The 16,052-nt window shown below is 40.7% G+C and overlaps 1 protein-coding gene and 1 long non-coding RNA gene across 5 annotated transcripts in view; one reads left to right on the top strand and one right to left on the bottom strand.

The window, feature by feature from the left end:
* The window catches only part of ECHDC1 (ethylmalonyl-CoA decarboxylase 1), a 39,344-nt gene extending 24,617 nt beyond the window's left edge, over positions 1 to 14,727 (bottom strand). Inside the window, exons 1-3 of one of the 4 annotated variants that reach the window (XM_051613050.1) lie at positions 14,656 to 14,727; positions 7,200 to 7,421; positions 2,455 to 2,597 (exon numbers count right to left, since the gene is read on the bottom strand). In XM_051613050.1, coding sequence (XP_051469010.1) covers positions 2,455 to 2,597; positions 7,200 to 7,419 — 363 coding nt within the window. In that variant the 5' untranslated portion in view covers positions 7,420 to 7,421; positions 14,656 to 14,727. Of the gene's footprint in view, positions 1 to 2,454; positions 2,598 to 4,545; positions 5,998 to 7,199; positions 7,422 to 9,479; positions 9,563 to 11,731; positions 11,943 to 14,655 lie in introns of those variants that run through there. The other 3 variants (XM_051613048.1, XM_051613051.1, XM_051613052.1) reach the window with 3 other exon arrangements.
* Positions 14,728 to 14,808: 81 nt separating this feature from the next.
* LOC127382014 (uncharacterized) lies at positions 14,809 to 15,799 on the top strand. The gene is made up of 2 exons (XR_007888846.1): positions 14,809 to 15,068; positions 15,180 to 15,799. It is a non-coding gene; the product is annotated as an uncharacterized LOC127382014 (long non-coding RNA).
* Positions 15,800 to 16,052: the final 253 nt, after the last annotated feature.

Here is a 16,052-nt window from a genome sequence, read left to right as displayed (position 1 = left end):
CCTTTGTAAAGTAGAAAACTACTCCTGGCTCTTTTTGCTGCAAGAGCTTAGAGTCCACTTTCACCACAGATAGTTTGGAAATACTATTCATCTCTAAATGCTTGAAAGTCCTCCTTCCACAGCCTACTGTTTGGGAAACTCTGTCCTAGAGCTTCTAGACAGGGACCAAGGAAAGTGAAATTCTCCTTCATGCCTTGTTCCTCTCAGCTGTCCTTTCCAGAGCTTCTCTTGCTTTTCAGCTAGTCAGCTTTTCAAGTCTCCCTCCAGAATTAAGTTATTGCTCTTAGGAACCAGGCTTACAAGGACAGAAAATTTTTTTTAAAAGTAATCTTTTGTTTTTTTAAATTGCACTATTAATTTGCCTTCTGTGGTTTGGTCGCCTAATGTTAGCACTCACCAAAGACTAACAGGCAGGGTTTGTTTCAGGGGTAGGAACAACTGACCGTGGGAGAAATAGGACAAAGAGGAAGGGAGAAGGAGGAGGAGCCACTAGGGGGCACGAAAATCCTTGAGCATTCTTGGCCAATATTCTGTCTCTCCTGCACTACAGGGAAAGGAAAACTAAATCGTAGATTATGAAAAACACAATCTCTCCTCAACCAACAGGTTGAATTAGAGTGTTTTCTGTAATTACTAAAAGCTATGGGTTAAACCCCCTTGCAAAAATTTAAAGGAAAAACATACCAGTTCAGGCACAAAGCTATTCCCTTTATTTACTTATTTATTTATTTATTTTCCCTGGGGGATGCCTGTGGACAGAAAGCTTATCCTAATGCTCTTTTACCTGAAACCGGACAAAACTTTTGTCATCTGCAGTGAGTTATAGAAAGCAGAGTTCTACAAGACTAGAGAACAGCTAAAGCTGTTCCTTATTCTAGTCAAGTTTTATTTAATAAAGATTACTAAATCCCATCAAACAGATGGTTTAGGAGTTGGCTATTGTCAAGAAACTCTCAGTTCTGGATTAATAATTTTGATTCTCCCAATGAAATACAAAGCAATTATGTTTAACTATTCCTGGATTATTTCTGGTGACTCTTAAGACATATTTCAGCACTACCAAGACATCTAGATTCTTTTCAGAGAATTTGCAAAAAAGTTTTAACTAATACCTACACATTTAATTCTGCCCAGTATATATCTATTATGGACCCTAATCCTTAAAAGAGTCCTCTAGGTCACTGCAATGACTCCAAGTCACAAATAGACCAAACACTAAATGTTCATGAGAATTCAGAAGCAGAATCACTGAGAATTACTGAATGTAGAACTGAAGTAAAGCCTAGACTGCAGATAAGAAAAGAAACAGTCTGTCTTTGGTTTCAGCTCCCTTTCTGATACTATAATGCTAAAATAAGCTGGAAAAAATTAGATTTTAAAAAAAGTATTTAAAAAAATCACAGATACGTCTATACCACTACTTATAAAGTGCCCAAATGAAAACTCCCCAAAGAACATTTATAGCTATAAATCATGGCATCTCCATATTAAGAAAAGCATACCTTTCAGAGTGTTACACAAAAGAAACAAAGCCTCCTCTACTTTTAAAAAACTGGACTATCCTATTTTTTTTATCAGGCCAGAAATATTTAAGGCATTGTGGTTTACATGATACTTAAGTTTCATCAACAGATAAAAATTATCACTGAAGACAAATACCAGACTAATTAGTTTTGAGTTGATACTCTTACTGGAATGTTCAATTAAAATAAATTTGCAAAGGCAAATCCTGAAACTTGATACTGAAACAAAAAAGCACCAGGATGCCAGTTACCCACTATTGCAAACCAGGATGTATGAGCAGCACAGGAAAGCCTCCTTTCCCTGACCTACTCCACACATTTCCAAGAACCACAAATTAACTCCTAAAAAGAATGACAGCACATGTGAAGCCAAGACAGGCTGGCACAAGCGAAAACACACCATCAAATCTTGATCTCTTCAGCCCCATAGTTACACACATGACTCCACATGATTGCACTCCAAGATCAATGCCAACGGACTACAGCACAAGAACTGTACCTGTCCTTCCATGTTATGCAGGTCCAATTGAATCCTTTCTGTAACAGCAGCCATGCTGCTTAAATTTGTATTTGGCTTTATAATATATGAGAGATAGTCACTTGCATCTACTTTTAAAGGTCACACTACTGAAACACAGGTTATTTGATGTGTAAATTCACCATAAAATGCTCTGCAAAAATGAAATTACATTTTTAAAATAAAAGGTTAAAAAGAATATGTAATGTAAGAATTCAGTGTTAGTAATCAATTACAGTATCACTTAAGCCATGGCTTAAAGGGTCTGACTGCATTTTTCAAACCATTAAAAGCTTTGTTCTGTGACTTGCATGTAAAATTGGAGCAGGAGCATAGCACAAGACTTGTGTCTGAAGGGGATATCAGATTATAAGATGGCAGATTTTTCTTCAAAAAATTTGCATCACTACTTGCCTGGGAGTTGGATATTGCCCTGACAGCATTCAGATCAGATCCTGAGCAAAAGGTGTTTCCTGCACCATAGATGATAAGGCCTTTGCCATCATTCCAGTTTTCCAGCTCAGTGACCCTCTCCTGGAGTTCTAGCATCATAGTGCCTGTAACAAAAAGGAAGAAGCAATTTTTCTCACAACAGTTTATCATCATCACTATGATTTACATTACATTTTTCACCACCAAAATCAAGTTATCATTAGTAAGTGTTGGGCTTAAAAACACCAAGGAAAGTAGCACATTAAATTCAACACACAAGAACTGACATGCTTTTTCCTCAAAGATGCACTTCCTTAAAATGCTGATGCACATTCTGCAATTTGTGTTACACTCACACACAAATTAAAAATGCAAGGAGGCAAGTATAAAGTCTATAGTACTTATTTTTGTTTGCATATATTCTGGACACATGAACGTACACATGTACCTATCCAGATCTGCCCATCTAGTCATTCTGATGCTGCTGTCATTTCACCCTGCCCAAAGAACAGTACAGAAAAGAATCATGTGCAAACTGGGTTCAGGGTACAACCAGTGAATGTTAGTAAAGATTCCTAAAAAAAGGTTAAAGATCAAACTATGTTGGAGGCCAAGGATATTTAGAAGTACTCATCCAAAACAAAAATATATATTTGAAAATAGGAGCAAAGTACTGCTCACCTTTTAAAAGGACATGAAAAAAAACCAAAACCAAAACATTGTAAAACATCTTGGATTCCCTCCCTGGTACCTTTCTGGAAAGGCTCTCCTTATAAGGTATATCCTAGGCTCCAAATGTATGGATTGCACAGTAGCAGCCTTCTAATTTCAGAAAGTAGTCTACATACAGGCTGATGACACTCTCAGCCTTATCCTTCTTTGACAAGAATTGAGATGGACAGGCCTTACTTCTTCAGACAGAAATGTGCTTTAGATAAATACCCTCAAGGACTCCCTCCTTTTCTGTCATGAGTGTTGACTTTTTGACCCTTCGCCTGCATGCACAGAAGTCATCCTGTTCTGAAGTTGCCTGTTAGCAGCCATCCTCACATGAAGACTTTTTTTTTTGCTTTCCTGCCTTTTTTTTCCTTGCAATTCCTTATGAATCAATCTTCCCAGGACCAGGTTAAGAGCAAATTCTCAGTCAAGAGCTTTCACCTAAGGCTTGGTCTCTATCAAAATGTGCTATTTCAGTGATGATGTTCCTGAGGACGGCAAGAATTAAGTTGACATTACCTATTATATACCAGAATGACACTGGGTTGGTTTTTTCCACAGGTCCAGACTAAGATCCTTTAACAAATCCCAGCACTCTTCACCAGTTTCTTTCCCTTCTGTACTTACAATTTTATCATACTTTTTGTGTTTCACACATTACATTTGCTTTTATTGAATTTCACTTTGTTGATCTTGAGCTCTTTGTAGCAGCTAATCAAGATCACTTTCAATTCCACTCCTCTGCTCCAAATAATAATCTTGCAAGTTCTCTCAATTTGCAGTCATAACAACTTCAGCATTTCACCTTCTATTCCATCACCAAAGCCATGAATGAAAATTCCCAAGTTTTCTTACAACAACAACAAAAAAAAGGTACTTGGGCTGCCATCTGAGCTTTGCCAGAGTCAAGATACAGCATAACCACTGTTTGTGGTGGTTTTAATAATCAAAGCAGCAAGGTACTGAAGAGGCTTTCCACAGAGTATCATGAGTCAAAAATCTACTTAACCAAAAAATTGAGTTTACAAAAAGGAACCATATGAGCCAGTTGCATGCAGCAACAGGGGACAAGAGACAGTGACCAGAACCTCCCTCTTAGGAAAGGATTCCTTCAATTACTGACAAAACTGAACTATAATTTTAACAACAGACATAGTCCATGACATTTGATATAGTGATGAGAACACAGTACTAAAGCAAATCCTCATTCTGCCAGTTTGGACCTTCAGTATTTGATATCAGTAAGTTTGTACTCTTCATAGAATTAAATCTATTTGGAATAATTATTTGTTTGCATCTTAATTAGAATCTGAGAATAAATGCTTTGAAGTCACTTCTAGAAAATGAAATTATTACCATTATTATCCAATTCCTGCAGGCTGGCTTCCTTCTCAAACTAAGTCCAATTTTAGTTGTGGGAGAGGTTGGGCTGCTGAAATTGGCTCTACGAGGCTTAAACTGACATTGTTAGCATTTGTTTCCAAACAGACCATTTCAAACAGGTGGTTATCAGATTCCAATCAGGAAGAGAAAAAAAAGGCATAACACCCTCCACAATGCCCATGAGCAATTTGCCAACAACTTTGTTCTGCATTTGGTTCCATGATTTGCTCAAGCTTAGAATAAACATAATTCTTTTGAGATAAAAAGCTGCTGTATTGAGTAAATGCCTGGCAAATATTATTTCTCTCACCAGTTTAATGTTATTTTGCAACTTTCTAAAGGAAGTGTACATGTACATATAAATTCACATCTGCCACTATTCAGAAGCTCTGAGACACAGAATAAACAGAATTTATTTGAGAGGGAATATCTACAAGCTTTGGCTGACTAAGTCAATGAGGTCTTGACGGGACAATCCACGGGTTGCGCATGCCATCCTTCTTCATACTTCTACTGAGGGCATTAGTTGATACACAACAAAAGGAAAAAGATCAAGTGCTTGTTAGTTCTTCAGCAACTATGGTTTACAGACAGTAATGTTAAAATGAAAAGAAGAGCAGTACAAATATGCCATACCATCCACTGCAGCAGCCAAGAGGCCAGCATGATTTTGCTTCTACTCTCCCTCCTGTAACCACAAAAGCCCCTGGCAGAAGTGCACAGTAGAAAGAAGCAGTAATCTCTTGAACTGCTACAGTAAGATTCTCCAGAGCAAATTTTTGTGGCTATTACCTATTAAAATGGTAGCTTCCTACAGGGCTCTACACACTCTTGTAAAACAGAACTGCCTGATCCCATGGCTAATTTGCTCTATGCTAATAAGGGCTTGCAACAAAGAACAATTAATTTCCTCACAGGTTCTGTAACTCCTCTTTGCTACTAAAGCATCTAATTAACATACACCAATAATTTATTTTCTCAGCAGTCCTATAGGGAAAGAATATATCATTTTACAGACCACTAACTGAGTCAGATAAAAAATATATCCTAATTTTGGGTGCTCAACTTGAGATGTGTGATATTCTTTCAGTACATTAACAGATACATATAGCCAAAGTACAGCTACTAGTGGCCTGAATAGCAGCTGTGACTGCTTGACACCAGTTCTGAGGCCCTTCTGCAAAGCACACAGAAAACAGGGAGCATACGTTGTATGTTTCTATGAAAGTTTAGTTTAACCAATTTTACTTGTATTGCATCTGATCTCTACAGCAGACTGGGCCTTATCTGTCCTTTGTTCTTCTGCTATTACCTCTCAGTTCTCATGCCTTTTTTAGCTTCCACAACAAATAAGCTAATAACACAGTACCTTAAAAATTGTACCTTGTAAAGCTCTATTTTGAGTCAAAAATAAACATCAGTGTGCTGAAAAAGAGGAAACAGTGACGAAATTATTATTGTGTAATAACAAGTATGCTGACAGGGAGGCATTCAAAAGGACAATCTCCATGCTAACATCTTATAGCTAGCTATAACTTCTCAAGTTAGGTAATGATCATATACACGAGCTTTTAAAGTGAAACGAGACATTTTAGGTGCATTACCACTAATTATATTGTTCTGTTAGGTCCCCTTTCTTTCAGCTAACAATCATTAGCAGAAGGAGTAGATGGACATTCTACACATAAACAGCTCTAAGCTTTGCTAGCAGGTTGCAAACATACTTGCTGACAGCAAAGGAACAGTGGGAACTGGGCAGGAAAAGAGGACAGCAAAACAGAAATTAACCAGATGACACAAATGTATCCATTTCAAAATACTAAGAGATAAAGGCATTCTTACCCTAAAGGTTTATGCACAGCTCAAGCATTGGCAATTGCAGACCCTGAGCCTGTGCCACTTACGTCTGAAGAAAGGTATAAATGGGAATATTCTAGACATCTAAGGAGAGACAGTAACCTATCCTGGAGAGTAATAAAAGGTTAATCAAATAGGGTGCTTGGTTTTGATAGCTAAGTACTACCCAGTGTAAAAGCATAGTAAATAGATTCCTGATCTGCAACAGCAAAGAATATCCAGCTCATCTGATCTTTAATTAACCAGTTATTGGTATTTAAGACACAAGGCAAATGAAGAAGAAAATGAAGCCAGTTTGGGTGCCTGGAAAAGACTGAATTACAGATGTTTAAATTACAGGGAAGGCTTTAGGTAAAGAACAAAGAAGTAAACTCATCCTTTCTACACTGCTTACAAAACAAAGACAGTATCTTCCTACCCCTCACAAAAATATTCTACATGTTTCCAAAGCAGCAGAGACAAAATGAAAGGAGATTCAAGAAAGAGCACAGTAGCAGAATTGTGCTAACTGAAAAGAAAACATAAAAAGGGGAGAGGCCTGTTCTGCCAGACAGTCCCTGTGTCACTGAAAATTTTTTATATTATGACATTTATAGCAAAGCTGCTACACAGCACAGTAAACATCTGCTGCACATCCAAATAAAACTTAATTTCTTCTTTTAACCAAGGAATGGTAAGGCATAGCTGTTAATTTTGTTAAGGCAAAATGCTACAATGGGTAACTGAAGGAGCAAAACAACACAACAACAACCCCATCAACTAATTAATACCTGTAAATGCATTCATTAGCTTTGGGTTGTTCAAAGTAAGTATTCCAATGCCGCTGTCATCTTTGGAAAGGTTGATGGATCCACCAGCAAACTGTGCAAGTTTCTTCTTTATCAATTCTTCCTCATAGCCATGAGCACCATTATACAGTAATGTTCTTCCCGGTTGTAGCATCCTCTTCTTTGTAGTCTGAAGCAAGCTCTTCCACAGAGAAATGGCCATTTCTGGAAATAAACAGAGTGGGGGGAGGTGGAAAAATAAAAGTTGGGAAATGTCCTTTGAAATCCACCTCAGTCTTCTGACAGAGAGGGAAGCAGGAGAGCAGAAACAAGTATAAAGGTGATACAACCAAAGAACTCTATAGAAATCACTGCAGACTGTAGCTGTAAAATTCTTAGTTTGAATCTTGTCCTAGGAGAAATCCTATCAAAATCCCTAGTTTTCAGGATCCAGATCACCTGCTTTTCTGCAGACAACTATCACAGCAAGACCTTCCTGAGAGAGCTACTTAAACACAAAAATTAAGAACTGAAGACCATTCCTATATTGAGGTCCATTCCCTATCACCCAATGCCATGAACACATTTATCATGCTTTATCTTAAAACTAGTTAGTCTGCCCAGCCCCCAGTAGCTATACACTTTTCCCAGTTATTCCAATAGCACTTTGAATTGATCTCACTTGGACACAGAGCATCAGAATCTGTGAAGTCCTCCAAAGGAGGAAAAGCGTACAACTGTATTATATATTGAGCATTACACTTGCCTTTTACACAGGCATATAACACTGGTGAACTGTTTCTATATACCAGTATACCCATGGCTTAGTCCTTCCTTAGCCTATTTCCACTCTATAGTGCATGACTGTATATCAGGAAATAACAAGAAAGTAATCATCAAATAGTATCCTTGATCTGTGGCTCTCCTTTATTTTGTTTACTTTGGAAAAGGGCCTACTGGGGAAAGTGGTGAAAGAAACAGAGTGAAGCCTGAAATCAAGACAGCTGATCTGAAAAAAGAAATCATCTTAGAAGCTACTCAGAGTAGGAAACAAAAGAACCTCCACAGGACATGGAAAAAGGCTTGTTATATTCAAATCTTGCAATTTGCTATACTACTCCTAAGCTTTGCCCCAACCTTCTTATAGTGGATACAGCTGTTCAGAAGACACAGTAGATGCTCATTTTTTGGAGAGCCAGAGAAAGACTGTTTCTTGATCGTATCTGGCAGAAACAAGATTCTTTCAAAATTGGCAAGAAGCTCCTGGAAAGTTTTTCTAAGGTGAACCCAGTACACAAACATATTCACTGACACTGAATTTGATGACTGTATACTGTGCTGTGTTCAGGGCATCTTACAGTTTACAGAACAAATATATTTTAATTAATATTTATTATATATTTATGAACAAGCAAACATTAAAAAATACACACAGTTAATTCATAATAAAAGAAGCAAACAATCCTGTCACATGTTCGCTTGTCTCTAGTTGCACCATCTCACACTAAAGTGGAAAATGTTTCTGTCAGGGCAGATATAATCCTCACCAAAATGGAGGAGGAGTTTGCATAGCAGCCACTATGGGATGCAAAGGAGTATGCATCATACTAAGCAATTTCAAAGAGAGCTGCCTAGCCCAGTAGATTCATACCTGTCCTGCCACATCACAGCCACCAATACAGCACTATTTCACATGTTCAACATAAATAAGCTAGTAAGACCTATATGAACCTATGCATTATAAGGTGATATACACTGGAATGGTAAAGGGATCATTTTTTAACATCTGGTGAGACATTTTGAAGAGTCTTCAGAGTTCCTTAATAAATTCAAGTTTTAAATCTGCCACCATCAGCTTTTCCACACTTCAGTGTAAACTAATTAAAATTCAATCAAGTTAAAAAACTGATTGAATACCAGATTCATTACTTCATAAATAATATCACCCAACTGCTGCTGCTGCAACCCAAAACTATCAATACACATTCTAATATCATCTGCGACATTTCAGCCATCACCTTTCAGAGCTTCAAGATGGCTTCTCCTGGTAAAAATTTATTTAACAGAGAAAACAAGTTTCCAAAGTTCATTTCTCAGCTAAATTATTCTTTTCATATTCAGTCTCTCAGAAGAGAAACAGCCTTCCGTTTTCTCTAATACTTCAGTAGTCATTCCCCAACATACATTCATGCAATAAAACTTCCCATCCAGCTGCTGGTTTTTGGTCAGGAGAGAATAAGTATTAAAAACATGGACAGTGCAGGCTATCATGGCAAAGTGTACCTTGAACAATTAGCTCCCAGCTTTTAGTGAATACAAAGCCTCCCCAGTCCTCAAAAGAAGCTTGACTAGATTTAATTCTCTAGGAAGCCACAATGATCAGCTTGAAAGCAAAGGAAAAAAAAAAAAAAAAAAAAGATAAATCTGTTCTGTTAACCTGACTCCCTGCCAAATTATACATGCTTTATTACTTTTATACTACCTAGATTTTGCATGTCAAAAAAATGTACAGAGCAAAACAGACTTAAGATATGGAAATTTTATTCTACCAAAAAAAGTCTGTCATTTTCAACTGCGTGGTTATATGCATTAGCAGCTCTTTAATATTATTACTATGGTAATAAAGAGCCTCAGCAAGTGCAGGATTAGAAAACAAATTGGACATCACTGCCTACTGATCATGACTCACGATTAATGACTCATGCAAGGTATTATCGTTGAATTATTTTCTTTAAAACCATCTCTTACAGTACTGGTCAGTTCTTAGTACGTTTTTAATAAAAACAAGATAATTTTAATAATCAGTCTGGGAAAGCAAACCACTCAGGAAAAGCATGGTTTTTAAGCTCTCTCATACTAAAGGGATTTCTGCTGATCTCTGACAAACATGCAAAATTTCAATCAGTATGGAGCACGCGCAATCCATGCATGACAGAGATTGATTTTCTGTACTGTAAGTGAAAGCAGTGCAAGAGAGAGACTTTGCAGTAACCCACACAGTGTACTAGGACAAGCCAAGAGATATTTATTACACAAAAATGATCAAATTTTCCGTTTAACATAAATACACCTATTTAGATACATTTACAGAAACGAAAGTCTAATTTTAGAAAGTCAGACATGATGCCCATTAACATCTGCAGCACACAGTTCATGCACAGTTTTTATAGTTAAAAAAATCTGACAGTACAGGAATAACGAACGCTGCGGGCAATTAGCAACCTTCAAATTCTTTAAGAAGTGCTACAGCTTTATGTATCACTCACGACAACCAAGAGATAAGCTGACAGTATTGATATCAATAGCTGTTAATTTTGCAGTTATTGTACCTCTTACATAAACCAACAGTTTACATTCCATTTGACATGCAAGTGATTTTGTAACACCCTTGCCTGTGGGCTAGCAGACTGTGGGTTAATATGAACATATAATGAATGCCACCAGTTCAGTATCAAAGGCATGATACATATTATGCAAGAGCAATATATATATGTACATGCAGACAGACACATACACACACACCCAGTATGTATTTTGTGTATACATATGTATCAGAGGTCTTCTGAGAGCTTCTGGTAACTTCTTAGTTAAAATTCAGTTCTCATAATGTTAATTTTAGAAAATAAATAATAATAATAATAGGAATAACACCAGTACCAATATTCCCTAGCTGAGCAGGTTCTTTGGGAAACTAATAAACCCCAACTCTTGAACAAGCATATTTGTCTTTGCCATTCACCACTACCCTGTTGCAACATCACTTTTTCTCTTAAAACACACTGTATCAAACAGTAATCTCCAGCAACTGTTGCCAGTTGCAATTGCTGGGGAGCCTAGAGAAAGCCAGGCAAAGCACTGGGTAAGGGATGCAGGGAGCTACCTCATGGGTGGGTAGAACTAAGACAAACCAAAGAACTGGCTGTTGAGAGGCCAAACAAGCATCTGAGCTGCATGCACAAGCAAGAAATGCTGCACTGCAGAACAGCTGCACAGAAATAACCAGCAAGTTAAAATGTATGAGCAGGGAAAATCCCAACTCAAAGATAGTGTCTGAATTATTGAAACATGTCAAGGAAAAAGAAAATGGGGAGCAAACATGCAGGGATGTGTTTTCAATATGTCAGGGAAATACTTCCTTCCCCACATGAAAGGGCACATTTGACAGGTATAGTGTGCAAACAGACTTGTTTTTTTTACAGGTGACCCTCAACAGCTGAATTTCTGGGTTTGCATAAAGGTATCCTGAGATAAAGCCTGGAAAAAAAAATCCACAAGAGAAATCTCAGGCAGAAGAAAATATTTAAATGACATAATAAACAACAATTAAAAAGGCACTTTTGTGACACTGGCAAAGGCATCCAAGGCAGCTGATTGGTCAAGAAGCACAGGACAACTTGATACGAAGACCTTCAGCAGTTGCAGTTTAAATGACAAGCACAGACGTGCACAGACAGGGCACAGAGAAAGGGATAGAAGATGTGAACCGAAGATGATGATGAGATGATCCACAGCTCAACCCTGCCTGTGTGTCTTACCAGTCACTGTAGAAGGCATTTATCTGTACTAGAGAGCAGTGATCATGACTGTTGGATGCTTCACTGGGTTGCTGCAGTGACTAACAAATGAAAAGAAAGTGGTGACACAATGCTGAGGACTGGCACAACTGACCTTACAACATGAAAGCAGATGAAAAAGGAGAGAGTGAAAGAGAAATATGACCAATGCATTAAAATATCCTATCTGGAAAAAAAAAAAGGTAGGTTCAAAATGAGTGAAAATCATTAACACAAACTGACTGGAACCTGGAACAGCAGGCTGGTGGGCGATTTTTTTTTTTTTTGGGGGGGGTTGGCGGGGAGGGGAAGGAGAATAAGAAAAGAAATTCCAGTGTTGGAGAGAGTGTTGGACAAAGAGAAGGAATTCAGAAACACTAAGACCAAAGAGGCCCTGACTGGATGCAAATGAGTCTCATAGTGAAAAGGAGTCACTGAACCCTGCCTTCAGACACAGGAAAGGGGTAGGAGGGAGGTCTCACCCGCAGGGTTCCTCCCCAGCACTGGCTGAACAAGCCACTGTTGCCAGTTCTGTTTGTCACCACCCCTCACCTGAAGGTTACAGAGCCCTCCATCTACCTGGTATGCTTATGCATCTCCTCTCTTTCCTTCAGTGATGTGGGTTAGGTTAATTTAAACACCTTGCCTGACAGGTTCTTCCTGCTCCAATAATTACCAGCTGAGGCAGCAGCAGAGGGCAGTCACTTCTCCAGCTGGCCTTCCTTCAGCTGGAAGAAAGCAGTGAGCAGATCTTAAGCACACTAAGGGAGCAGAAAACCTACTGACAAAACACAACTTGCAAATACAGAAACTAAACAAAGCTTGGAAAATTCTGCCTCCCCAAGATGGGGTATTGCACCTTCTTTACATAAAGCAGGCACTCCTACTAAGTACAACAGGAGCCATGTCAAACTCATGTCATTCTCAAGATGCTGTGACTCTCAAATTTGTTGACCCCTGTTCAGATTTTTAGTACATTGTCTCTCATGCCCACATCGTAGACAAATTAGGTCAGATCAATAGTGTCTCTGGTTCAGTGTGAAGATACTTAAAGCACTTGTGACTCCTCCAAAAGCAGGCTTTAGAAGTAACTGGTATTGCAAAGGACAGGTTTTTAGCTTTTACATTACTGTTGAGAAGCAAACAAAAAGTCGGGGCCTTCTAGCTTCTAGGTGCCTACATTAGAAATAATGTTTACTAGTTCAGAAGCTGAGAGACCAAGAAGTTAAAAGATGTCCAAATTAACTAAGTGAAATGGCTTCAGATCACATGTGTGAAATAAAACAAATTGTAGGAAAAAAAACCACCTTTTAGAATTGTAAGTATAAAATCCTCTTGTCTGTGGCTCCAATTTTAAGCTGGCTTAACCTTTCCACCTCGTTTCTGCTTCTTTTTTTTTTTTTTCCTTGTTTTTCATTGCTTCTGAGCAGCTCAATTCTGAGTATAGCAAGCTATGTGTTCTCCAAATTATTTGTTCTTCATTTAGTTCTGTATTTTTTAATGGTCCCTGCAGGCTAAAGTTCAAACATTAAATATTTCTCTGTTCCTAACCAATTATATTATCTTTTAATTACATTTTAATGATTTTGAAGACCTAGTAAACAAATCACACAGAAATAAACCCAAGTCCAGTGAAAAGCAAAGACATTTAAGGATGCAAAACATCTGACAAAAAAAGTCTTTCCGTAAATACACACGACACTACATAAAGACATTGGATTTTGGTCACGTGGGGAGTACAAGATCTTGAATTTCACAGCAGGTGGTGACAGAAAGAACCCGTTATCTTCTGCGAAAAGCACAGAGGCCCTTTATTTTTAATGCTTTGATCTGAAAAGGTTTTCTTTGCCTCTGTCAGCAAAGGACCCTCTATAAAAGTGAGAGAAAACACTTTCTAAGTCCACATAAAGCTCACCGCCTGCTAGGTACATTTTGGACACCTTTAAAACAAACAGATGTGCTACTTCACAGGAACTGAAACGACCACAGTCAACTCACCACTCACATTTTAGTCACCAAATCCATAAAAAAAGCATCAGGATGAATCCAATAGAGCTGCAACTGTAAACACTGATGCTTTCCCAAGGATTAATTTGCTTTGAAAACTGTAAAAAGTTGTGTAGTCAACAAGTGCGCTGAATTCCACTTAGTACACTATTATTGCTCTCCTTAGCACCACCAGCTAAGCTGCATCCTGACATCCAGCCACACAGCTCGACTCCCAGGGGTGTATCTCCTGCTCCCCTGCAAGGGCCCTGGGAACTAGCTGAAGCACCCCAGGACAGCACGCCTCCTGTCTCCCTGGCACTACACACTCAACTCTGGGAAGCAAAGGCATGGTATGGCCCTGCGAGGGAAGAGAAGATTCGAGGGGAAATTCCTTCCCCAGCCAAGGTTTCTTGCTGCTGACCTTCCACAATACCAAAATCCCGACAAGGGAACTGTAGCATGTGGTCTGACCTAGGCAAGCATTTCTGGTATGGCCTAATTTTTATTTATGCATGTATTGTAAGTCAACAGCCAAGGGAGAGCTCCGAGCCCAGACGGGACAAAGAGGGCAGTAACCGCCTGCTCCCAGCGTAAGACCCGAGGTCTCTGGGCTTGAAGACAAACAACGTTAACAATTCCGGGCAGGAACACCACAGGTCGCTCCAACCCCGGCGAAGCGGCCTCGCCTTTGCTCCAGGTACTCAGCGCCCGGCGGGGACCGGCCTGCACCGGCCCTCCCGCCCTCCCTCCCCCCCGCCGCAGCTACCGGGCCCGGCGGGCCCCGCGCCCCTTCGCCACCGCCAGCCGCAGGGCCTCGCAGGAACCCCGGGCCGTCTCTGCGGCTCCACCCCCGCCCCGCCCCGCCAAGGGCAGCCCCCGAGCCCGCGGGGGGCAGCGGAGCACGGCCGGGCACTGACCTGGCCCTTCCGCCGCTCCCCGGCCTGGCCCAGCCGCGCTCCCCTTCCCGTCGCCGGCCGGGCAGGGGCGGGCGGTGCTGCGGGGAAAGCGGCTCCTCCGGCAACCGCGGCCGGGCCGAGGGCTCCGGCCCCGCGCGGCGGGAGGGCCCGGCCGGCGCCCCTGGGCCTGCAGCCGGGCTGCCCCGGGGAGCGGCGGGTGCCCCGGCAGCCCCGCGGCGAGGCGAGGGTGACGAAAGGCGGTTTGGAGGCCCTGCGAGCCCGAGGCTGACTTGGGGCCGGCATCTGGGTGGCCTGAGCCGCGGCGGGGAAGCGACATCACCTCCCCCGGCACTGAAAACTCGCGTCTGAAGGGAAGCAGTTTTGCCACAGAAGGCGCTTGTTACCTCCAGGGTTGCCAAGCACCACGTAAGCAGGTCGGAAGTATTCATGTTTCCTGCGCGGCTAGCTTGCGTCGCTAAAGAGAAAGCCCGAGATTTCTGTCCAAGCTAGTGCAGTTAAAGATGCTATTTTCTCCACCATCCCAGAACACCTCAGCTCAGGACGTGCACCTCTGCCTGGAGCAAGGCGGCTGCTCGCTGGCCTCCAGCCCTGCGTGACCTAACCGGTGGGAGGAAGAGAGGCATGAACGCCCTGTCCATTCCGCCCTAAGGAAAGACCTGGACTCCGTAACTCACACACATCTGTGTCACCTGCCAGCACTAGTGTCGTCCCTTCCCAGCAGACCCGCTGCTGCCTCCCCAGCTCCAGGTGCTGCTCACCTGCACCCACGCCCTGGCAGCTGGGCCAGCTGCACGCCACACCCTCCCCGCAGCATCAGAAGAGAGGAATTTTTAAGCTGTTCATTTTGTGTAAATTTACAGCTGGCACGAAATGGCACCAACACGCACAGTCCTGCTGCCCTCTCTGCCCTTCCTATGGGCCCTGGTTTCCCCCCTTGGGAAATGAGCTGCAATGCCAAGAGCCAGATCAAAGGAAATAAATGCTTGTTTCAATGCAGATCACTTTGTGTTTTCAAAGCAATATGCAAATGTGAGCCAGTCTGTATTACTACATCTTTGTTAACACACTAACCTAAGATGACTCAGTTTTAAGTATTTGTAGCATGGCTGAAAGATGTATCTGGAAATACATTTTCTCCACCTTTGTTAAAGCTGTTTTTCAACCCAACTGTCAATACAAATGTCCTGAAGTTGGTCTATTTGATTAAATATTATGATCAAATATCTAGAGGATTTAAATTAATGATACATTTGGAAAAACAAAATATTTGCAGCAGGAGCAGATAGTTTTGTGTTGCTAGGAGAATCCTATGAGAATATGAAATATTCTAGTTCCAGGTGGCAATATCTTTACACAACTGAAGGGTTCATTCCCTTATTACAACACTAGCAGGATAA

The sequence above is a fragment of the Apus apus genome, chromosome 3 (genome assembly GCF_020740795.1).
Source record: "Apus apus isolate bApuApu2 chromosome 3, bApuApu2.pri.cur, whole genome shotgun sequence".
Lineage (NCBI taxonomy): Eukaryota > Metazoa > Chordata > Aves > Apodiformes > Apodidae > Apus > Apus apus.
The sequence above is the reverse complement of the archived record's forward strand: the minus strand, read 5'-3'. Positions and strand labels throughout refer to the sequence as shown.